General features: G+C 52.5%; 8 protein-coding genes across 8 annotated transcripts; 7 read left to right on the forward strand and 1 right to left on the reverse strand.

Annotated features, from left to right (window-relative positions):
• Positions 1–1,549: 1,549 nt before the first annotated feature.
• On the forward strand, positions 1,550–6,516 carry J4E82_004696 (uncharacterized protein; the record flags this gene model as incomplete). The annotated part of the gene is made up of 7 exons (XM_051730972.1): positions 1,550–1,564; positions 1,807–1,872; positions 1,921–2,229; positions 2,279–2,792; positions 2,848–4,973; positions 5,035–5,343; positions 5,392–6,516. The coding sequence occupies 7 exons, from the start codon at positions 1,550–1,552 to the stop codon at positions 6,514–6,516; spliced, it is 4,464 nt and encodes a 1,487-aa protein (XP_051589179.1).
• Positions 6,517–6,940: 424 nt separating this feature from the next.
• On the forward strand, positions 6,941–11,495 carry J4E82_004697 (uncharacterized protein; the record flags this gene model as incomplete). Its single annotated transcript, XM_051730973.1, has 7 exons — positions 6,941–7,147; positions 7,197–7,994; positions 8,044–8,381; positions 8,428–8,540; positions 8,588–9,130; positions 9,942–11,005; positions 11,085–11,495. The coding sequence occupies 7 exons, from the start codon at positions 6,941–6,943 to the stop codon at positions 11,493–11,495; spliced, it is 3,474 nt and encodes a 1,157-aa protein (XP_051589180.1).
• Positions 11,496–12,574: 1,079 nt separating this feature from the next.
• Positions 12,575–14,902, forward strand: J4E82_004698 (uncharacterized protein; the record flags this gene model as incomplete). Its single annotated transcript, XM_051730974.1, has 3 exons — positions 12,575–12,722; positions 12,782–14,659; positions 14,715–14,902. The coding sequence occupies 3 exons, from the start codon at positions 12,575–12,577 to the stop codon at positions 14,900–14,902; spliced, it is 2,214 nt and encodes a 737-aa protein (XP_051589181.1).
• A 449-nt stretch (positions 14,903–15,351) lies between these two features.
• Positions 15,352–16,212, forward strand: J4E82_004699 (uncharacterized protein; the record flags this gene model as incomplete). The annotated part of the gene is made up of 4 exons (XM_051730975.1): positions 15,352–15,354; positions 15,649–15,802; positions 15,888–16,124; positions 16,184–16,212. The coding sequence occupies 4 exons, from the start codon at positions 15,352–15,354 to the stop codon at positions 16,210–16,212; spliced, it is 423 nt and encodes a 140-aa protein (XP_051589182.1).
• A 644-nt stretch (positions 16,213–16,856) lies between these two features.
• J4E82_004700 (uncharacterized protein) lies at positions 16,857–17,411 on the reverse strand (the record flags this gene model as incomplete). Its single annotated transcript, XM_051730976.1, has 1 exon — positions 16,857–17,411. One exon carries the CDS (start codon positions 17,409–17,411, stop codon positions 16,857–16,859), a length of 555 nt encoding a protein of 184 aa, XP_051589183.1.
• A 1,236-nt stretch (positions 17,412–18,647) lies between these two features.
• Positions 18,648–19,282, forward strand: J4E82_004701 (uncharacterized protein; the record flags this gene model as incomplete). Its single annotated transcript, XM_051730977.1, has 2 exons — positions 18,648–18,701; positions 18,755–19,282. The coding sequence occupies 2 exons, from the start codon at positions 18,648–18,650 to the stop codon at positions 19,280–19,282; spliced, it is 582 nt and encodes a 193-aa protein (XP_051589184.1).
• Positions 19,283–19,876: 594 nt separating this feature from the next.
• On the forward strand, positions 19,877–20,884 carry J4E82_004702 (uncharacterized protein; the record flags this gene model as incomplete). Its single annotated transcript, XM_051730978.1, has 2 exons — positions 19,877–20,156; positions 20,202–20,884. The coding sequence occupies 2 exons, from the start codon at positions 19,877–19,879 to the stop codon at positions 20,882–20,884; spliced, it is 963 nt and encodes a 320-aa protein (XP_051589185.1).
• Positions 20,885–21,386: 502 nt separating this feature from the next.
• Positions 21,387–22,527, forward strand: J4E82_004703 (uncharacterized protein; the record flags this gene model as incomplete). The annotated part of the gene is made up of 2 exons (XM_051730979.1): positions 21,387–21,726; positions 21,854–22,527. The coding sequence occupies 2 exons, from the start codon at positions 21,387–21,389 to the stop codon at positions 22,525–22,527; spliced, it is 1,014 nt and encodes a 337-aa protein (XP_051589186.1).
• Positions 22,528–22,707: the final 180 nt, after the last annotated feature.

A 22,707-nucleotide genomic window follows, 5' to 3' on the forward strand; every position in this document is an offset into this window, starting at 1 on the left:
CAAACGAGTGTTGCAGGTAGCCGAATCAACTAGGCTGTGCGATCGGGTGGCGATCTTGCTGATGGGTGAACCAGTAGAGGCTAGAGTCTGAATGCGGTGGTACGAAGTCAATATACGACCCACATCCAATTTGTGCCGGGATACTCACTGTGGGGTCGCTGTTGGTGGCTGTGAGTCGTTGTCTCACCGCAGGATATTTTATGGTTGTGAGATTTGGATCATTAGGTTCAATTTTAGATTCTGATAGTGAGCTTGGTCTTGATCCATGCAACTGACGGAGGCAAGAGGTGTCTGAAGGGGTGCGGGAAACCATACTTGAGTGTGAAAATTATGGATGATAGATGATGTACGATATAGAAAACTGGCCATGTGGTAGAAAAGAAGTCCATACGCTAAGGTTGTCATTTAAACGTATCAGTTGTGTTCATTGAAGCGCTGTAGGATTGCTCTCCAGCAAATGCAGAGATCGCATGAGCGTACGTGTGGCGGTGCGGAATGTCACTGCTGTACCATTTGTTTCGCATGTTTCATAACGCATCCTCGCATTGACAACAGGGTAAGAATGGCACGTTCAACAACATCAGCCTCAATCGATACTGTCCATGTCTATTTTAAATCAGTAAACGATTCGGATAAGGCCGTAGTGAGTGATAGCCAGCGACGAACGATGTGGTCGTTCGATACCATCATTCGCAAGTACTGATTGCAGTAAGTTAGACTACGCCGTGTTTGTCTGGTGCAACAGACGTGCATATCCGACCGCTGTGCCCAGTCCAAGACACGTAGATACAACTAGGACGGATGTCTGATGGATGTCAGGCTGGTGATGGCTTTGGTCCCTACATCGCATTTGCTGTAGGCAAGGCTGCAATGTAGGAGCCTCGCAGCCTTCCTAGGATCGGTGCCATACTTGCGCAACCCAACAACCGAGCGTCTAGATTCGCAGTCTAGACACTGGACCTGTCTAGGATGATGAAGTGGCTTGCAGTGGCGGTGGCTGGCAATGCCATGGAAGAAGTAAAGACTGTGTTCTGGGCGCGCTGACGAAGGAGATGCAGGCAGCGACGTGGGGTGCGTCATACTGTGCTCTCTTCACATGGTCGAGGCGCCGATATCGAACAGTAGGATTCGTCCTTCAAAAGCGAGATAGGAGGGCCAAGGTGGTTGGGAGGGAGCGTGGTGTTTCGTCTATCCTTCGGTTCTTCCGAAGATTGCGCCTCTTCTTAGCGCCTGCTGCATTAGCGCGTATTCGTGGGAACACAGAGAAGGACCACGATGTCATCGACCTGTACCCCCATCATGGTTTGATCGGTGAACAAACTGCATCCTCTAATATTATTTGTGTCAATGACGCGTTTCCGCTTTTCGTCTTACTGTGAGCGGCAAGGCCATCCCGTCGGCATGCGTTTAACATCCCGAGCGCGCGCATGCAACCTAGCTCTAGTGCTACCTCATGCAGGAGAAAGGTCGAGCTGTGATGCTCCGGTGCGTGTAGGATACCAGATACTTCATACTGCGATGATGTTCTGCTCTCTCCCGAACACCTGCAATGGCCATCAGTGGGGTACGCTAGTGCGGCCGGAGCCAGTCGCCGCGCCGTTGCCGTTGCCTTTGAAGACTTCACCGACATTCGCCTCGCTGGGGACCTTTTCCATTGATGCCTAGGAAAACCGCGTAAGACATTGTATACATGCTCACTACTGCTCGACCAAGTGTTCATCGGCTGGGGCTCAGGTGGAAGGAATTGTTGTCTAAATAGGTCTTGACGCGCAAACGTAAGAGGCAAGCATTATGGCGTCCTTCCAGATCCCATTGTCTTCGGCTCCAAGATTTCCCGATATACCACCAATATCGCATTGCCATCGAATTTGGGTCAGTACAGCTTCAGATAGCTTCTTAGAATACAGCTGACCTCACCAGGATACAAGAGCAGCACAATTTACCCCATGTGCTCTGCCTTTTGTTGCAACTATACCAGCTATACTCGCGGCATTAGTACTGCTCAAGTACTCGCTACGGGTCATCGATGGGTATTGGCCAAGATGGACGAAACCTTTTGTACACGAGGCAAAGGAGAAGTCGAGTGAGGCAGAAACACCTTCGACACGTCGGCCTGTGATTGGGACATTTTCCCTCTTGGCCCTAGCTACGATCGGCCTGACATTCCAAATCCTCAATGTCTTCTTTCCCAGCCGTCAACCAACAGCTATATATCCAGCTATCGCATGGGTACGTGAGCTCTAGCGTAGCTGGGATTGTCGACTAACAATTGTTTTAGGCCATTACAGTGGCGATTATCCTCGTAGAGCGTCCAAGAAAAGCTTCTTTGCCACTGTTGCTTCTGTTCACGGGTCTCTTACTGGAACAGCTGGTCGCACTGTCCCATAGGTCATCTAAATTCCTAGCTAAGGATGTTCCCTGGGTCGTCGCGCCTGCGGCCGCTATATTGGGCATCATTACGATACTCAACATGCCTCTTAGAGATCCTGCATTACCAAGAGAAGATATCTGCCCTGCCTTTGACACCCCAACAGTGCAACTTCGGACTCCTGAAGACAACTTGACTCCCTGGCAGTACATGACGGTGTCTTGGATGGAACCGCTGATCAAAAAAGGTGTGACACGCCAAATGGAAGACGAGGACATCTGGGACTTGGGTTGGGAGTTCAAGCATGCTCGGCTCCACGAGGCATTCCGAAAGCTCCAAGGTTCGGTGACGAAAAGAATCTTTGTCGCGAATGGTATGGACTTAGTACGCACCACTGTCTTGAACGTGATACGATTGTGTGCGAGTAAGTCTAGAATCTAAATCCTCTACTTTGCTTAGTATGGATCTGACGAAAGCAGCTCTACTCACGCCGGTACTCTTGCAGCGAGTTCTCGCTTCCTTGGAGGACAAAAACAACAGCGCTACGATTACCTACGCCTGTGTCATCCTGGGGTTGCGTCTGATATCTGCTCAGTTGAACACCTTCAACCTATGGTACCAGAGACGAGCGTACGAGAGATGTAGAGGTGAGCTCATCACGATGCTTTATGAGAAGACACTCCATCGCAAGATCTTGGGTGCCAAACAGGAAGTCAAACAAGACCAAACCAATGGTCACAGTAACCATGAGGCACGCGCAACGAACGGCGTGAATGGTGGTGATATTGACGCAACGATCAAAGCAAGTCCCAAAAGTTGGTTAGGACGTCTGAACATGTCCGTCCGATCAGTCTTTACGAAGAGCGTCCAAGCGCAGGTCAAAGATGACAAAGACGCCGCATCAATGGGAAAGATCCTCAATCTGATGCGCAATGATGCGTACGAGATAGCACAACGCTTCTGGGAGTTTTCCGATATCGTTACTAAGCCTGCCGGTGCCATCTTTGCGACTATACTGATTTGGCGCATGCTGGGTTGGGCATGCCTGCTCGGTGTTGTGGCACTAGCAGCTTCACAGCTACTCAATATCGTCATTGCTCGCTTTCAGGTCCACTTCGAGAAGAAACGCAGAGTGGCAACGGACGAGAAATTGCAACGTACGAGCCAATTTATAGAGTCTATTCGTCACTTGCGCTGGTACGGCTGGGAAGGCGCATGGCTGGATGGGATACTGGAGTCTCGTCAAAAAGAGTTGCATCTTCGCATCATCAACATCATCTTTTCGACATCCCTCTCTTTCATTCTACGATTTGGTTCTGGGCTGTTTCCTGCGGTTGCTTTCTACGCCTTCACCAAGTTGGCCGGCCAAAACTTGCGCATTGATCTAATATTTCCTGCGTTTGATCTGTTTAACCTGCTGGAATCGTACCTTCGAGCATTGCCGCAACTCGTCACTACTTGTCTCAATGCATACGTCGCGATGGGCCGTATTGAGGAGTTCATGGCTGAACCAGATAAAGAAGAGACGGATGTCGTGCCAGAAGGATCTGCTGATCTCGGTCTCCATCATGCATCTTTTGCCTGGCCTGGAGTAGATCATAACGTCCTCGAAGACATCACGTTGTCTTTCCCTGCTGGGGTCACGGTGATATACGGCGAGGTTGCCGCCGGTAAGACAGCGCTGCTGCAAGCTCTTCTGGGCGAGCTTGATACAACAGCCGGTGAGCTTGTGCGCCCTGATCAGGTAGTTGCGTACTGCGCGCAGACCCCGTGGCTTCAAAGCATGAGTATTCGCGACAACATACTCTTCTCGTACCCCTATGAAGAGAGTCGCTACAAACAGACCTTGGAAGCATGTGCATTGTTACCCGACATGACTGAGCTCAAGCATGGAGACTTGTCAAATATTGGAGAGAACGGCATTGGCTTGTCTGGAGGCCAGAAAGCTCGCGTGGCGCTGGCGCGAGCTGTCTATAGCCGCGCAAAAGTGCTGCTGCTTGACGATCCGTTGTCAGCTCTAGACCACCAGACAGCCGAGTTCATCGTCGCCAAATTGTTAGCTGGACCATTGCTCGAAGGTAGAACAACCGTCCTTGCTACACATCGAACAGAAATATGCCATGGCATTGCGAAGCAATGGGTTCACCTAGAGCAGGGCAGAGCTACGATCCACGAACCAAGTCAAGTTGAAGATGCGAACGCACTGAAGCGCACTCAGACGAACGAAACTGAGGCAGAGGAGGACGCAAAGAAGCGAGAGGAAGAACAAGCAGCGGCTGTACCCGACAAGTTCATCGAAGATGAACATCGCGCAAAGGGAGGTGTCAAATGGAGTGTCTATTGGCGCTACATCCGAGCAGGTACTCTCCGATGGTGGTCTGTCGCTATATTCGTCATGGCGTTGTTCCGTTTGCTTGACGTTGCGCAGACCTGGTTTATCAAGTCCTGGGCTGAAAGCTACGAGCCGGGCAAACACAAGGGTATCTTTGACTTCCTACCACCACCAGCGGAAGATGTGGTTCCTTGGCTTTGGACTTTTTTCCTGTTCATCACGGCGACCGCGGTACTCTTTTGGTGGACGAATCTGATCATGTTCGGCGTGGGCGTAAGTGTCTCTCCACAAACTACATGTAAGACATGCACTGACTTGATACACCTACGTTTAGTACCACGCTGCCAAGACCATATTCAGGGAAACTGTTGAGCGCGTTGCCCATGCCACGTTCAGATTCTACGACGTAACACCAGTAGGGCGATTGATGAACCGATTGACTAGTGACATGAACACCATTGATGGAGAACTAAGCAACGCCTTTATTGTGTTTGCATGGCAGGCCATAGGCTGGATGAGTGCCGTCGTCATCATTTTGTCTTCGACCCCAACTTTCCTGGCTTTTGGCCTGCTGCTTGGTTGTGGGTTCGTCTATTACTTCTTCCGCTTCCTGCCAACGTCACAGAGTTTGAGACGACTTGAGGTGAGTCACGCAAACTCACACAAGGTTTTGACTACTAATCGGAGACAGATGGTATCGCTATCACCACTCATGAGTAACTTTGGTGCGCTCCTCGAAGGCCTTACCACCGTTCGAGCTTTCAGTGCACAACGGAGATTTCAAGCTCGTGTTATTGAGGTCGTCGACAACTTCCAGAAGAACGATCATTTCTACTGGTCGCTCCAAGCGTGGCTTGCGCTTCGGTTCAGTGTTATGTCGGCTAGTGCTACGTTCGTTATGACACTCATCGCCGTGTATACACATATAACCCCCGGACTCACTGCGTTTGTGCTCATCACCGCGGGCAAATTCGTTGTTCACACAGAGTGGATGTGTAGGATCTACGGAACACTGGAGATGGACTTTACCAGTGTTGAGCGTGTGGTTGAGCTGCTCGACATCGAGACGGAAGCACCCGGCGTTGTCAAGCCGCCAGCACACTGGCCTACATACAGTGGCGACATTGAGTTTGACGATGTGACGATCCGTTACGCAGAGAACCTTGAACCTGCGCTTCAAAACATTACCCTGAAGATTCCAGCAGGTTCCAACACAGCCGTCATTGGGCGCACGGGTTCTGGGAAGTCGACTCTGGCCCTCTCCCTCCTTGCCACCATTGCGGCGGAGAACGGGCGGATCTTGATTGATGGGATCGACATATCTACTGTGGATAAACAGGCTCTCCGCAGCCGTGTTACGTTCCTCGCCCAAGAGCCTGTCCTCTTTCCAGGAACCATGCGCAAGAACTTGGACCCTCTGTCTGTCTACTCGGACGCTTCTTGTCTATCAGTGCTGCAAAAGATCGGTGGCGACCAGTACGACTGGACTCTTACGACGCCTATTGAGGGCGGCGGCAAGGGCCTTTCGCAGGGCCAACGACAGCTTGTCGGATTAGCTAGAGCCATGTTGCGGAGGAGTCCAATACTGATCATGGATGAAGCGACGGCTAGTATTGATTTCGAGACGGCACAGAGGATTCAAAGCGTACTGCGGGAGGAGATGAAGAGTAGTACGGTGGTGACGATCGCACATCGATTGGAGGCAGTCAAGGAGGCGGACTATTGTGTGGTGCTTGGGAAAGGCAAGCTGATCAAAGCAGGTAAAGCCCAAGACATGCTTAGAGAAGGCGGCGAATTTCAGGGCATGTTGGCCTAGATGTCGAGGTCTGAGATGTTGTTTTTAGCAAAAAGTGTTTCATGTAAGGATGTATAGACTACTTGTGTATGGATTAGTTGATTCTTTGACAATTTGCTGTCGCGTGGAAAAATAAGTGGCTGCTGAAGCCGGGTTCCGGATTTAAGCATGAGGCTTGCGTGGCACCGCCACGATTTGCGTTAGCAGCAACAAGGATGTGTGGGCGCAATGGGGAATCGCGAACGCCGCATCTTCCGCGTCTGCAAAGCCTCACAACTCGCAATCCAACGCCAAATCCTCAGTCGTCAGCATGCTGTGACACCCGAACAAGCTTTCCCAATCTCTTGCCCAAATTCCGATCTCTCTGCCATCTCAACAAGCGCGCTACCACAATCCGGAGGTGTAGTAAGCTCCGCAACCAAGCAGCATCACGCGGATCCCCGACATGGCTGCTACGCCATCAGACAGCAATGGAGCCTCCCCGGGCGACCACGAACTCGAGGTCATGGCGGACAACAAGCCCAGCCTCCCAGTGGAGGAGGACATAATGCAGTTGGCTCGGCTGGGAGAAATTGCGGCTATCCAGAAACTCTTCGACAGCGGCAAGGCGGATGCGACATTCAAAGATGAGCAGGGCATAACACCGCTACATGTGCGCACACCAAATGGCTTGAGAATGACCGACTGCTAACTTGCTGCAGTGGGCCGCCATCAACAATCACTATGCTCTCTGCCACTTCCTTATCCAAGCCGGTGCGCCCATCAACGCAAAGGGCGGCGATGCTGTTGCGACACCCGTCCTCTGGGCTGCGAAGCGTTGCAACTACTACATTGTCAACCTCCTGCTCGACCACGGCGCCGACCCTCTCCTCACCGACGACCAAGGCTTCAATCTCCTGCACAGCGCCACGCTCGACGGCAATGTGTACCAGATCGTCTTGCTGCTCCACCAGGACATACCCGTTGATATTCCAGATCCCCAGAGCCATACCCCGCTCATGTGGGCTGCATACAAGGGCTATCCGTCTTGTGTTGATTTGTTCCTCAGATGGGGCGCCAACGTGTACGCGACCGACGACCAGGGCTTCACTGCACTCCATTGGGCCCTGGTAAAGGGGAGTCAGGGATCAATACAGAAGCTACTAGAGTATGGCGCCGACCGATTCGCTAAGAACAACGACGGCAAGACACCGGAGGTCACGGCGCAGGAGATGAACACTACTCGGCAATGGCGTCGCGCCCTCATGGAAGCTGGCTTCGATCGAAATGGAAATCCGAGACAGTTCCCCATCCCAGGTATCAAGGACACGAGATGGTTCCTGAGTCGCTTCATATTCTTCTGGCCGTTTGCTTTACTTTTCACTGCCCTTTTCCTCGTCAGCCACTACCCGGCGTTTGTTGGTATACCCTTGTCGTTGATTGTCGCCTATCTCATGCAATGGGGAGCACAGTGGCTTTTGCGATGGGGTCCCTCCAACATGCGAAGCATACATCATACTGTACGTCGACTGCTGGCTTACTTGTGCCTTGTCGCTAACCAAATCCCAGCCTTTTTTGGCCGGCATCTTCGCCGGCACACTGTTCTGGGTCGGTCTCCGTTGGGCAACAACAGTCTTACCCTGGACAATTCGAACCAACTTCTTTATAAACTTTCTCTTCGCAGCATTCTACGGACTCACGGCCTATTTTTATTTCTTCACCATGACTATTGATCCCGGCTTTGTACCCAAGTCGGCGAGCAGGAGTGCTTCCAAGGCAGTCATTGACGAGCTTATGGAGCTACGACAATTTGATGAACGCCACTTTTGTGTAAACTGCATGGTGCGGAAGCCTTTGCGTAGCAAGCATTGTAAGAGATGTGAGCGCTGCGTTGCAAAGAGTGATCAGTGAGTAGTTCACGTTGACAGCATAGGATGGCGCTAACCGTGACAGTCATTGTCCATGGGTGAACAACTGTGTGGCGAACAACAACCACAGACATTTCGTGCTGTATGTACTATCTCTGGAACTCGGTATTGTTATGTTCATAAGGCTGGCCCTTGCTTGTAAGTCAAAACCTGGTATGCTGGTGTCATAAGGCTAATGTTAGTAGATCTGGAAATACGTGACGCGCCCAAAGATTTTCCCAAGTGCGCAGTCATCTCGCCGGATCTTTGCAAAGTCCTCAACAAAGACCCATTTACGATTGTACTGTCAATATGGGCTGCCTTTCAACTAACATGGGTGACCATGCTTCTCTGTGTTCAGCTTCTTCAGATCGCGCGCAATCTCACGACCTACGAAAGCATGCGCGGACACCTTCATGGTGGCACACCTGCGGATGCGCTCAACTCATTTGTGACCACCGGCGATACGAGCCAAGACGTGTCCGGCGGTGCCGGGAACGCGCCCACGAACGGTTTCGGCTCTGGTCAAGATACAGGCGACATTCCACGTCGTCCTCAACCTAAAGCTTCTATTTGGGATCAATGGAAGCGTCTCCTTGGAATCGACACCTTCCTTACAATCGCCCTTCACGGAAGCCAAGGAGAACAAATAATGCGACAAAGACGGGGCAACCCCTTTTCACGAGGTATCGTTACGAATTGCAAGGATTTCTGGTGCGACGCCAGTCCAATGTTTGGTTCAAAAGAGAGTGGGTATGCAAGGCTGGGTGGTGAGAGAGTGGACTATACAAGGTTGTATGAGGTGCCCAAGATGAGGTATCAGAGAGGTGGTGGAGGTGAAGGAGGGAGGTATGAGAGTGTGGCTGCGGAAGAGGAGTCATGATCACGACGCAGGTAGCGATAATGGTAATGATGATGAAGAGTATGGAACGCTAGTGGTTCCCAGGACCATACAAATACTTTGTCGTGAACTATGCTGTTCTCACGTCGGCTACTGAAATGTGGCCGAAATCCCTGCAGTTGTACCAGACCGGAAGTCAAAAGCCGAGGCTGCAGCGAAGAAACTCCCCGCGCCACCCTAAACAACCCGTCGTGGGTCGCGCACATGCTTGACGCTCCACTACCCTGTTCAACTTGGTCGCCTGGCTTTTGCTGAGCTTTCTTTTCCACTATGCCCTAAGTCTAATTTACTTCTTTTCCTTGTTGTTATCGTCGCAAGCTTTTAGGCTGTGCGCCGAATGTCGAAAATGACATCATCCGAGGCCCTGAGAGGGTTGAGGACCCTTTCGCGATGCGCTGGCCCGACGCCGAAGAGAATTGCGGTGGGACGCAACCTGACAGTCGATGGCAAGAGGGTGATATGCACCAACTGCACGAGAAGTTCAAGACAGGCGAGGCATGCGCCAGGGCACGCTCCTGCGCGCCCGAGCAACGTTGCCCATGTGCCGAACAGAGTTTCCTTTGCGCCGGTAGGTTGCAGAGGGTACGCGCAGGCTGCGCGTGAATGTACGTTTCGTAACTGAAAAGACTGCTTTTCAACATGAGTGCTGATCCTAACAGATGCAACTGAAGACCCTGAGCGAACCCATGGCCCCATGGCCGAGTACGATGCGCGCGTCGAATCCGGGCGATTACGAGACGACGAGCACCAACGCAACATCATCAGGAATCTTCAAGACCTCCACGATATGCTGCAATCCTATGAACAACCGCCCGTCCAGCAACCTACCATCGAGTCCCTTCAGCCACCTAAAAAGTCCTTCTTCTCTTTCCTCTCATCGTCCAGCCCCGCAGGATCGGCCCTGCCACCCATACCAGAATCACTACCAAAGGGCATGTATATGTTTGGAGATGTAGGCAGTGGGAAGACAATGATGATGGATTTGTTCTACGACACACTTCCGCCAAACATTAAGAGAAAGACGAGGATCCATTTCCACGCCTTCATGCAAAGCGTACACAAGGACTTGCACAAGATGAAGATGCAGCATGGGAATGACATTGACAGTATACCCTTCGTCGCAGCGGGTATAGCAGAGCGGTCCTCGGTTCTTTGCTTCGACGAATTCCAATGCACGGATGTCGCCGATGCCATGATCCTCAGGAGATTAATGGAGAGCTTGATGGCACATGGAACAGTCATCGTCACGACGAGTAACAGACACCCAGACGACCTATACAAGAACGGTATACAAAGAGAAAGCTTCATACCTTGTATCAATCTTCTAAAATCAAGACTTACGGTCCTGAACCTGGATTCATCGACAGATTACAGAAAGATCCCACGGCCGCCAAGTGGTGTCTATCACCACCCGCTAGACGCCTCCGCGCAAACGCATGTAGAGAGATGGTTCCGCTTCCTCGGCGACTTCGATAACGACCCACCACACCCGGCTGTTCACGAGGTCTGGGGAAGGGAAGTTCGCGTACCGAAGGCTAGCGGGAAGTGTGCCGTGTTTAGTTTCGACGACATCATTGGACGCGCTACGGGAGCAGCCGACTATCTGGAACTTACGAGGCAGTATGAGGCGTTTGTCATTACAGGGGTGCCTGGGATGAACTACAGGTCAAGAGACTTGGCGCGGAGATTCATCACTTTTATAGATGCCGTGTACGAATCAAGGGTAAGCGAGATACTGGCAGTGCGGGAGCTCATACACGGGGGCACGTGGTTGGAAGTATACAGTACTAACGGAAGACCAGGCCAAGCTAGTAATGACAACAGCTGTTCCCCTAACAGCCCTTTTCCTCGACCAGTCCGAACTAAACGACGCTGTAACCGCTACACAGAAAGCTGGAAAACTTCCCACTACGACCTCTCCTTCGCCCAAGCCACCTGCCAAATCTGCCGAAGCAGACAACCATGAAGCTATCTCGGATGTTATGCGTAATCTCATGGATGACCTTGGCATGAATATGGACATGTTGAAGAACAGCAGTATTTTTTCTGGTGACGAAGAACGATTTGCGTTTGCTAGAGCCTTGTCGAGATTGAGTGAAATGGGAAGTCAAGAGTGGGTTGAGCGCGGGTTGGGATTGGAGAAAAGAGGCGGAAAGGGAGAGATGGAGGGGTGGCAGAAGGTTCGAAGCAGATGGAGGGAAGATAGCATGTAGGATTGACCGCTTACACTATACCATATCTGAGCTCAAGGACACGAATTTGCGTGTTGAACACTTGCTACCGCTGGACGCGGGCATTACTCTTACCTCTGAAGTGAGGTTGTGGAGATTGAGAACACGGAAGACGATTGCGGTACATTGTTTCGATCTTGATTGCAGGAAATATTAAGATAATCAGGATCGACGCATCTCTTGCTAAGGTTAACCGCGATGTGCGGTGCGATGCTTGTATCGGACGATGGCGTACGTGTCATTCCATGAATCGTCGTGATCGTATCAGTGTATGGAAAATATTGCGATATTGTGGTGGTGAGAGCAAGCATGCGGTTGATCGACCCGTTTCAATTGACCGAAAGCTGTGGAGCCGCGGTTTGGCCGACATGATGTTCGTTGGCACAGACGCGATCGCCTCGTGTTCGCCAATATTGCTCCGTTCCAACAGGGTTGTCGGGCAGCAGCGTTCGGGCTTATGGGCTGTTTCTTACGAATAGCGGCTGCATATTCTGACAAGCACGTGTTACAGGCGGATAATCGCACAGGCAGTGTCGCGGAAAGGGCGGATAGGGCAAGTATCGCGTGCGTTATTGCTGTGGCTGGAGAGGTGTTGCAACGAGGACCATGTCTGCGCATGTCTGAGCACGACTAAGAGTGTTGGCGGTGAAGGTCGAGGCAGCCAATGAGGCGGGCTGTCTCAGCCATACCAAGTCACATGGACCTTGGCAGTACGTCATGGCACTGGCGCTAGCAATGGTAGCCGCGATATGCACCAACGCGGACCAGCGATAACACTCTTTCTTGAGCACGCGCATTGTCTGTAGTAACCACATGTTTGTGCTGCCTCCCCAACGTGGATATGGAGACTCCACATCCCGTCACCTGTCCTTATCGTGCATCTGCAGCGGCGTGGAGACTTGGGCCGTTGGTGTGGAGAAAGGGTCCTCGTGAGTCTTGCTCAAGGAACTAGTCATCAGAGCCTTGGTATCGATTACAGGGTACGCCGTATGATATAGACCTTACCGTCTCTTACATTGCTCTTTCTCCGGTTGGAAGTATTACACTCTCGGACAGACGCCATGGTCAACTTCACCCCCTGGCGGAAGTCGCAGTCAGCCGACGAGAGTCCCGTGGCTTCGACTGCCACATCCACACAAGAGAAGGACGCCCCACGACGGAGGTGGAATCTGGGGATTCTGAGCGACCCACAGACTGACGAAGTGCCTGGTAAGGACTTTTTTTATTGATTGTTCTAGGCGAATGGCAAACTAATCCTCTCCTCTCAGGCTCCGTTATTCTCCTGTCGAAAACGCACAACCGCAACGAACCGTTGGGACTCCAGCATGCCCACGCACGCACATCGGCCTCGTCGCTCCCCACCGCGTACCGACCCAGGCCTCAGCGAACTGCCTCGCAACCGGGCTCCCGCCAGTCGTCCCGTTCTCGGCCGCCCGAGAAGAAGCGGACAAAGGATGGTCGTTTCATTCTGGACCCACAGCCCGAAGAGTCGGCGAACGATCCGCTCAACTGGGCACAAGTGCGACGAGATCTCGCTCTCTTGTCGCTTGGATTCTACTGCATGGTCGGAGGAGGAATGACGCCGCTGTTGGCCGCTGGTTTCAATGATGTGGCTCAGACATACGACGTGACGATTCCCCAAGTGGCCTTGACTACAGGCCTATACATGCTGGGACTTGGTCTGGGTAGCGTGGTTGCGTCACCTACTGCCATTCTGTTTGGCAAGCGGCCCGTATATCTCGGTGCCATTATACTCTTCACCGTCTCCTCCATATGGTGCGCGGTATCGCCCAACTACGCCTCCCTCGTAGTGGCGCGCATTGTCCAAGGCTTTGCCGTTTCTCCAGTCGAATGTCTGCCTAGCGCTACTATTGCCGAGATTTTCTTCCTCCACGAGAGAGCGTACCGCCTGGGAATCTACACGCTACTTCTGCTTGGCGGAAAGAACTTGATTCCTTTGGTCAGTGCCGTTATTGTGCAGTCTTTGGGCTGGCGATGGGTCTTCTGGATTACCGCCATTGTCGTCGGTTTCTGTTTCTTCCTCATCTTCTTCTTCGTGCCCGAAACCTTTTGGGACCGAGCACCCAGGCCAGCCAAGCGACACAATCGCGCCCGTAGTAAGAGTCCAGGACAACACCATGGACACTTTCATCTACCAAATATGCACCACAAGAAGGCTGTCGATGCATCGCAGGCACAGAATGCATCAGTACCAGCAACGCCCTTGCCCACATCGCCTCTGGCAGCGCCCAACGAGGTGCCCGCCAAGCGTCACAAGAACACACATGTTGGATTCGCCGAGCCAGACCCTGACGAGAAGACTGGTCATACAGATATTGCTGATGGTACTGGGCGACACGCAAGTGTGCCGCCGACTCCACGCTCTCCGATGAGCATCCACTCCACGCCTGGCGAGAACCCGCGTCATGACTATTTCGGGCAATTTCCGGAAACCTTTGTAGCTGATCCAGAGAAACAAGATAGTCGTCCTGGCAGCGAACATATATCGACGGATCCTGCCGAAAATGACCATGTGTCAGAACAGTTTTCGATTCATTACACCGACTACTACCGTGACGCCCCGGCAAAGTCGTATCGCCAGTCGCTCAAGCCGTGGAACGGGCGTCTTGTCAAAGACAAGTGGCTTCGCGTAGCCATCCGCCCATTCATCCTCTTTGCCTATCCCGCCGTCCTTTGGTCATCGCTTGTTTACGCTCTTGCAGTTGGTTGGCTGATTGTGCTTTCTGAATCGGTTGCCCACATCTACCACGACACGTCGTACAACTTCACCCCACTTCAAGTGGGTCTTGTCTACATCTCACCTTTTGTAGGTGGTGTTCTGGGTACTGCAGTAGCAGGCCGAGTCTCCGACCTTGTGGTACGATTTATGGCACGCAAGAATGATGGCGTATACGAGCCAGAATTCCGTCTCCTCATGGCGGTCCCGATCTCCATTAGCACTGTTATTGGACTTATGGGCTTTGGTTGGAGTGCTGAAGAGAGGGACAGCTGGATTGTTCCGACCGTTTTCTTCGGCGTCATCAGCTTCGGCTGTTCGCTGGCTAGTACCACAGCCATTACTTTCGTGGTTGACAGTTACCGCATGTATGCGGGTGAGGCGCTTGTCACGCTTAATTTCTCAAAGAGTACGTCCAGCCTGATGTTACCTACATTTACATGGAAACTAACGCATTCTGACAGACGTTTTACACGGCTTCATCTTTTCTCTCTTCTTCCCGCATTGGCTAGAGTCGAGCGGTAGCAAGGATACATTCTTAGCGATCGGAGGCATTCAATTGGGATGCATGCTTTTCAGTATTCCCATGTACATTTATGGCAAGAGAGCACGGATGTGGACCGTGAGAAAGAACCTGATGGAGAAGTTCTAGATATTTTTCACTAGATGCGAGGGTGTGAATAGAATGGAGTTGCAAGATAGCAATATCTCCGTGTCTCAACGTACTGAGCATATGGTCTCATAGTTGCAGGTGCAAAGTGCGGGATTGTCTTGACTGAGCACAAGATACGGCCGCTCGTGTTGTATATGCACTAGCTAGAGGATTCTGAGCATTTCTTGGAAATCGATAGCTTGTTGTTGTGCCTAACATGGACGTTGATGGACACAGCTAGTACACCGCTGGTTGCTTAGACGACGGCGCATCGCCCTTGGCGGCGGGCAGTATTTTGCGCTCGACGCACTCGGCGGCCCACGCTCAGGATACATCTAACAGCCCCTTCAACACCAGATTAAACCCTCACACCGCCTATACCACCGTTTTCGGAATTGCTGAATATATTTCTTGTCACCAAGCAACTCTCGCAGTACACATTATACACAATGGTAAGTCGAGTCTTTTCTTCTTCGGAACTCGGACCCCGCATCGCTCGTGGCCTCTGGGCAATCGTTGGTTGGCCGCGGGCCAGGTCGTCCCTGCCCTGGCGTGCGGGCAACGGGCAGCGGCGAGTGGCCGCAGCAAAACAACGCGCGTGCTTCATTCTGTTGCACATGGTGTCAACACTGCAACTCGACTTTTCCAACGGCAGCATCGCAAATCCACGCCCAACAGTCCAACAACCCCACCACTAGCGATTTGAACAAGACGAGAGAAGAACAGCCATGGATAACAGTCATCAGGCCTCTACCAACTACCGCGAAGCTTTCCAGCTCTTCGACAAGCGTGGCAACGGCCGTGTCGACCGCGGTGCGCTGGGTGACCTCCTCCGCGCATGTGGACAGAACCCTACACTGGCTGAGATTGCCGATCTCGAGCGCGGTGTTGGCGCAGACTGTACGTATCCGCCATGCACGCATTCGCTTTCCAAGCGTTTTGCGCCTGCTGCACATGGGTTCCGGGGCTAACAGGTTGTTCACAGTCGACTTCGACACCTTCTCCAAGATCCTCAACCGCCCCGGCGGCTTCCGCGAACCCTTTGACATCGAGGAATACATCCGCGGCTTCCAGGTCTTCGATAAGGACCGGAGCGGGTTTGTCGGCAAGGGTCAAATCAAGTACATTCTGACCAACCTGGGAGAGAAGATGAGCGAGGAGGAGGTCGATGAGCTGTTCAAGAGCACCATCGATGCAAGCAATAACGAGGTGGACTACAGGGGTAAGTTTCTACACCTTTGAACAGAGCATCAGGAGACTTTGACTGACTGGTGATTGCAGAGTTCGTCAAGACTATTGCGGAGAACTAAACGTTGGTTCTTGCAATTCTTGTTCGTCCCTTCTTCTCCTTCTCCATTGAGATTTTATGCGAGCATGTCTGAAACGGGTCACGGTTTTTTGCATGCGGATTACGTCGGCGTTGGAATTGTCTTAACATGATACATATATACACTTCTTTGATATCTGCACATTGTAGGGCAGCAGGGCATGGGAGTCGGACAGCTCGAGAGCAGCGAATATGATGCTAAGACAAGATTGCATTAGTGAAGTCTCACACTCACACACGCACACAGATGCACACCAGTGATATCTTGATGTAAACAGGGAATACAACACTGTTTTTGGATCCATAAGGGACGCTGTCTGTTTGTAAACATATAGGCTTCTTTCCTCCTGTAGCATGAGAAGCCTTGCGCGTTCACCAATGGGGTATCTAAATGTACTGATAATGATGATGATGAAAGGAAAACGTCCCGCTGATCTACACGTCCCGAACTCCGAAAAAGCAACTGAAATCAATAAGCGCCGAAAGCAAGACTCGTCAGGGCAATCGTAATCATGATTCCATAAGAACGTTCTGTTGAGGAAACCTGCGCATGCTTCCCCGTGGAGTAAGCTGCGGAAGGCGGGGAGCCCCAGAGTTCAACGGCTGACGCAGGTCGGACGGATCCGCCTACGCTTTGACTTGGGTGACACTGACCGTGCCCATGCCCGCGCCGCCGACTGCTGAGGCGGATGTCGATGCGGTAGCTGCTTTTCCCATGATCATGTCGCTCGTCTTGACGAAACCGCCTGGGAGAAGGAAGACGTAATCCTCGCGCCTACCAGACCGGTCGACAGAGAACTGTTGCCAGTCCAACTGGTATCCTACAACCAGATTGCACCGTCCACAACGCTGTAGGTAACGCTTCTCAAAGCCCTCGTCGCTGGTTATTATCTCAGCTTGGCGGTCTTGTCGGGTAGAGAGGAGGAGTCCATAGTGATCCTGCGACGGCGCGTTCTTGTTGCGGCCCGAAGTGGGTGCTGGCGGAAGCGGCATGATATGTGCAGCATCGCGTGTATGTTGGCGTTTGGGTAGAGAAGGGAGCGGTGTGGTGGTTGCCAGTAGGAGGTGGTTGCACAGGCAGTGATAGGTGTAGACTGTGTTGCTGGCCTGGAGGGAGATCTTCTCCTCAGGAGTGGGAGAGGGCATGGCAAAGTAAGCGCGGGAAGTAGTGGCGATATCCATTATGGAAGTTGTAGATGTGTGAGTGAGTAGTTGGATGGTTGTTGTATCGGAGATTTAATGCTTGTGAACCGTAAGAGGAGATGCCGAGAGACTTTTATATATAGTCGGCTAGGAGTGATGCGCGGTACCGATCAACGGAAACCGTGGTACGATGAGGACAGCGAGAAGGTGGGCTGGAGCGTGTGTGGTATTCGCGCTATGTAATCGGAGTGGAACGTTGTGGAATATGGTATATCCGACTTGGGGGCCAGAAGAGCAGAAAATCGGAGGTCCGACCCTCTTATACTTGGACCGAAGGAATCTGTAAACGAACCCTGATGCTGGTTCTTACGCTTAGGGAACAAGCGTACGTGGTGGGACTGTGGGGATCCTTCCTGTCTCGTCGTCAGGATGTAGGATCGCCGCAGCGCAGAGTGCCAAGTCAATCAATAGTAGCTTGTCGCTCGTCTGCACAAAGGCGGGTGAGGCGGAATCGTGTTTGTGCTGGAGGGTGATTTGTTTGAAAGACGGTCCGGGCTCGAAACCCAATACTCCAGCCAAGCTCACTTGTGAGACCCTCTTGGCGTGTCTTGCTGGTGGAGTTGCGGCTGTCCAAGTAGGCTAAGCTGGGAGTCAGAGGTGTGTGCTAGCAAAAAGGTCTGAGTAAAGGGTCCACCAGGTGGCTCCACAGTAGTAACGGGTATTGATAAGAGCAAACAGGACGTATTGGAGTCACACAGAGGCTATGTTGAGGAGGTAAGATTTATAGTGTAATAGGTGGCCGGCGGTGGATGAGTAAAAAGACAGAGCAGGAGGGCGGCGGCGGCGTCATGGCGCGTCAGCACGCACACGGAGCGGGCAGCCAAAAGCACAGGGCAAACCCCACGATGCGTCCCCACGGTGGTGGACGTGGATCTGGTTGTGCGAATGGATTTGCAGCAGCTCACCACGCGTCGCAGCTGTTTGGACTCTGATTGCGCCGCTGCAACTCATGTGACAGGAGCTGAGATTGGGCCGAGAACGGGGTCCTCTGCTCGCCTCGAGTTTCCGGTGTAGCGTCGGCGCTAAAGGGCAGTGGGGTGAAGGAGGTATGGCGTGCATACCGCAGCACGCAGTAGAAGGTGCGAGGAAAGTTCCGTGTGGTTTCAATCTTCGGCGCGCCGCCGCCGCCCGCGCGCGCCCTTGCGTTGAGACTGCTTGGCGCCTCAGTACTTGCGACGCCTGTTAGACACGACTTGAGGCGACGAACCGGGGAGAATGCCGCTCACAAAGGATGTCATCAAGTTCGGCACCTTTGTGGTGACGAACCAGGTGCAGCCACAAATTCAGACCACACACGACACAGGCTAATCATGCGCACATAGGTCTTCCACGTAACGCGCCTGTCCTTTGCCATAGTCAACCTCAAGCCCCTTCTGCCTGGTCATGTCTTGGTGTCGCCACGCCGTATCGTGCCGCGTTTCAACGATCTGTCCGCCGCCGAAGTGCAGGACCTATTCTTGACCGTGCAGCGGGTGTCCCGCATGGTGGAGCGAGTCTTCAGCGCCTCGTCCCTGAACATCGCCATACAAGACGGCGTAGACGCAGGCCAGAGCGTGCCCCATGTTCATGCACACATCATCCCTCGCAAGAAGGACGACTTGGAAGAGAAGGGTGGCACCGATGCTATATACGGCATGATGGAGAGCGAAGATGCGGACCTGAGCAAGCAGCTTGCCGACAGGGAGAAGGCAGCTAAAGCACATCTCGCGGGAGAAGAAAAGAAGGGGCGCTTCCCTGCTGTGGACAATGATAGCCGCAAGCCCCGGACCGACCAAGAGATGCAGGAAGAAGCCGAGTGGCTGGCAGAGGAGATGGCGAGGGACGGAAGAGACGAACAGAGCGTTGTCTGAAAGCCTTTGTCCAAACTGCATCTGCGCTCAATGCCTGGTCACCAGCTATGACCTCCTCCGCGTTCGAGCCTGAGCCTCGCGTCACTACGGATGGACCTCTGTCTCTTCTACAAACTTGTGCCTGTCTTAGACATAATACAGATAGGTTTTGAGGTCCTTCCTCTGTAGTTGACCCCATTTCGCCCATGTGCTATCGTACCTTTCACACTTGCCTGACGTCGAGCAGAACACTACTTTCGGAAACAGTGGGAAGGCTCGCTTGGCGATGCAGCCTGCAACTGCGCCCCAACACCACGCCGTCTTCTGGATCTCACGTCTCTGCTGCTGCCCTACTTGAACTGCTCTCTTTGGCACTCGCGCCGCCCAAATACATGTTCTCCCACTACTACACTGGTCGTCCCAGCTCACCTCAATACACCATTTCGAGTTCGTTGCTGCCTACGTAGAACAAGTGATCTTGGCGCACGTGGGCTTTGCTATTTGTCCCTGCTCATCTCGCCTGCTGAGTTCGTTGCGTTCACCCACTCGACTTTTGGTCACTACCGACACCTCTTACAAGTTCAACATCGACTAAGCCTCCTTGCCTACGAAACCATGACAAACTTCCGCCTTCTTGATCTTCCGGCGGAGCTCCGATACCATGTGTACTCTTTCTTGATCCCAAATGATATGGTCATCACATTTGAAAATTGTGGTTGGTTGAGGAGCGGCGAGCCTGACTGGACCACATATGGCATCCGAAAGGGTGAAGACGTTCCTAGCAGGATAGGTGGAAACCCCTTCTACAAAAACACATTGGTGCGCCGCTGGAACCATATCACGGTCGAGACGCAGCTATTTCGGGTGAGCAAGTTCGTTTCCAACGAGGCGCTATGTAAGTTGTCACCATATTTGCATTCACTTTTGTTAACTGTTTCAGCGGTTCTGTATGGACTGAATACCTATAATTTCACTGTCCATGGGCAAACCATGTGGCCAAAGTCACTACGGAGTCCGTTCGTCTTCGGACCTCTTGGTCATCCCGATCGACTCCCATTGTTACGCAATCTGCGGCGTATTCATATCGAGGTAGTTCCCGATATCAACAGCCATTGGGCCGTCAAGCGTCAGCGGTCACGACTAGAGTACCTTGTCGAAATCCTAAAAGAGTATGCAGATGATAGCGACCAGAAATCTCTATTGGAAGACCTGAAGGTCGATTTCCAGCTTACTTCACAAAAGCCAGCTCAATCTGCTTGCGGGAACACTGTTCGGGGCATCGTATATTCCTGTGTTCCCAAGGACACAGAAAAGTTCATGTTCGGTCTTGAAAGCCTTGCATACCTTCGCGGCATCAAGGACGTAGAGATTACTGGGCTACCAGAGTGGTATACGAAGTGTCTACAGTTATCAATCCAAGGTAGAGGCGGAGGCGTCGAGAAGATAGATTGGCCGCTTGTGGAATTCAGGCGCCGCGCGAAGGGGAACAGCACGCAGTGGAAGAAGTATTTGGTGTCGGCTCGCAAGTGGCATCAACCTACACTGAACTGGAAGGAGTTTGCCGAGCGCAACGAAATCACTACTCCAGCTGATATTGAGGATCTCTATGCGGCTGACGGGTAATGCTATTTGGTTATGATGTTTTTGTGTTGAGCTGCTCATGTTACTTTCATAGAGAAGCTGCAGAAGCGGAAGGCGACGGATGACATGTGATAGACGGGCTGCGTACGCTTCGTATTTAGCTCGTACAGCACACAAAAGAACCACGACCGTCAATAACTACATCATCACCTTTCTGGCCTTGAACGAACATAACGTTGAGTGCATGTACAGTCACAGACGTGTGACTCTTGCTGTCTCACTCCATGATGCGCGGCTTGCCCCACGTTTGCCGCTTGATTGGCTTGCGAGCACGACGCGAACTACGACCATGACCTAATGACTCTCCTATCGCGCCGCGGCCTTTATCGCCATCTGTCCCTGAACACATCTTCGGTGTGTAATAGAGCTTCTGTCTCCTTGTCCTCTATTCAGACATCTTCTTGCTGGGTGTACTAGCACTTCCTCTCTCTTGGACTTCATCTATACTCCTCTTCTCGTAGTTCACACCCTCAACGCCACCACAATGGCCGTCGGCGATATTCCCTCAAGCCCCCAGCAGGCAACTGCCCCACCTCAACCCATCGATATTGAAGCGTGGACCGAGCAGGCGACCGTTGCGCTCAGTTCTGTGGCCATATCTGCCCCTGGAGATGCGCTTCAGGGTACCTCGGTTACGCTTGCGATCCCGCTCGATGAACACGATGCGCCTGCAGCTGCCAGACAGCCCGTAGGTGCTTCAGCAGCTGCAAAGGAGGGCGGCTACTACCGTCGCAAAGAACCACTCCGCCGCGACAGCTTGAAGAGGCGTGAAGCTCTGCTAAAGGGCAAAGAGGGGTCTAGGCGCAGGCAGCGTTGGGAGAATGGTACGTTGAGGGTGTCCCCTCCCCCTCTCTCAATGACACTTTGCGCACTACAACACGGCTCTGTCATCACCACTTGCAATTTAAGCAATTCATTCTTCAAAGTACGCGTCCATTGATTTCTAGACAGACCGTCTCCTGAACAACCCCTACGCCGAGCCTCCACTGCCAAAAGACTGGGAAGTTCATCCTACCTACACGGCTAAAAACGTGCCCTACTATCTTGCTCCCCTCTGGGATGCCGGCCTTAAGCGCCAGTCCAACGAACGCAAGACCGCTGCAGTCGCTCAAAAGGCTGCGACCAAGACCGTAGCCAACAAGCCCACAACTCCCGGTGTCGTGCCCAAGGAACTGCGCGAGAAGCTCAAGCGATCGCGCGGCGCCAAGGGTCTTCTCATGGACCTCGAGGGCGAGGTCCGCAAGTTCGTCGCCGACTGGGAGGAGAAGGAGCGCAAGGCAGAGCAAGATGGCTTACCTGCTGATCCAGACAGCGAAGACGACGAGATCGTCTTTGTTGGAAGGAACGGACAGATGAACGATCTACGCTCACCCACAGAGGCTGAGGCTATCAAGAAAGAGCTCATGCTCTTCGAGACACCTGAGGAAGACGTTGGTGGCAGCTTTGGACGCTGGCTCGTACATCATATCGGTGTCTACTATGGCTTGAAGACGTGGAGTGTCACTGTTGGCAACCCAGCCAGGCGCGAAGCATACGTTGGCTTGAAGGGCGCGAAGCTCAAGGCAGGAAACAACGACAGCCAGGTCTGCAGCTCTTTGCCGCGACCACTCTATGGCTTGGTCTAGTTCTCCGTGGCCTCGAGCTCGTCTCGAGACCCCTCGCATCCTCTACATTCGCTTGTTCAGTCTGCTTTACTCATGTATACGGCCTGACACGAGTTTATACTCGCACTGCATCTGCATATAGACGGATGGGTTGTTACCATTGAATTATATATGCCGCTTTTGTTGACAGTCTTGCTCAAC

This window comes from Alternaria postmessia (genome assembly GCF_024291825.1).
Source record: "Alternaria postmessia strain BMP 2775 chromosome Unknown scaffold_23, whole genome shotgun sequence".
In the NCBI taxonomy this organism is placed as follows: domain Eukaryota; kingdom Fungi; phylum Ascomycota; class Dothideomycetes; order Pleosporales; family Pleosporaceae; genus Alternaria; species Alternaria postmessia.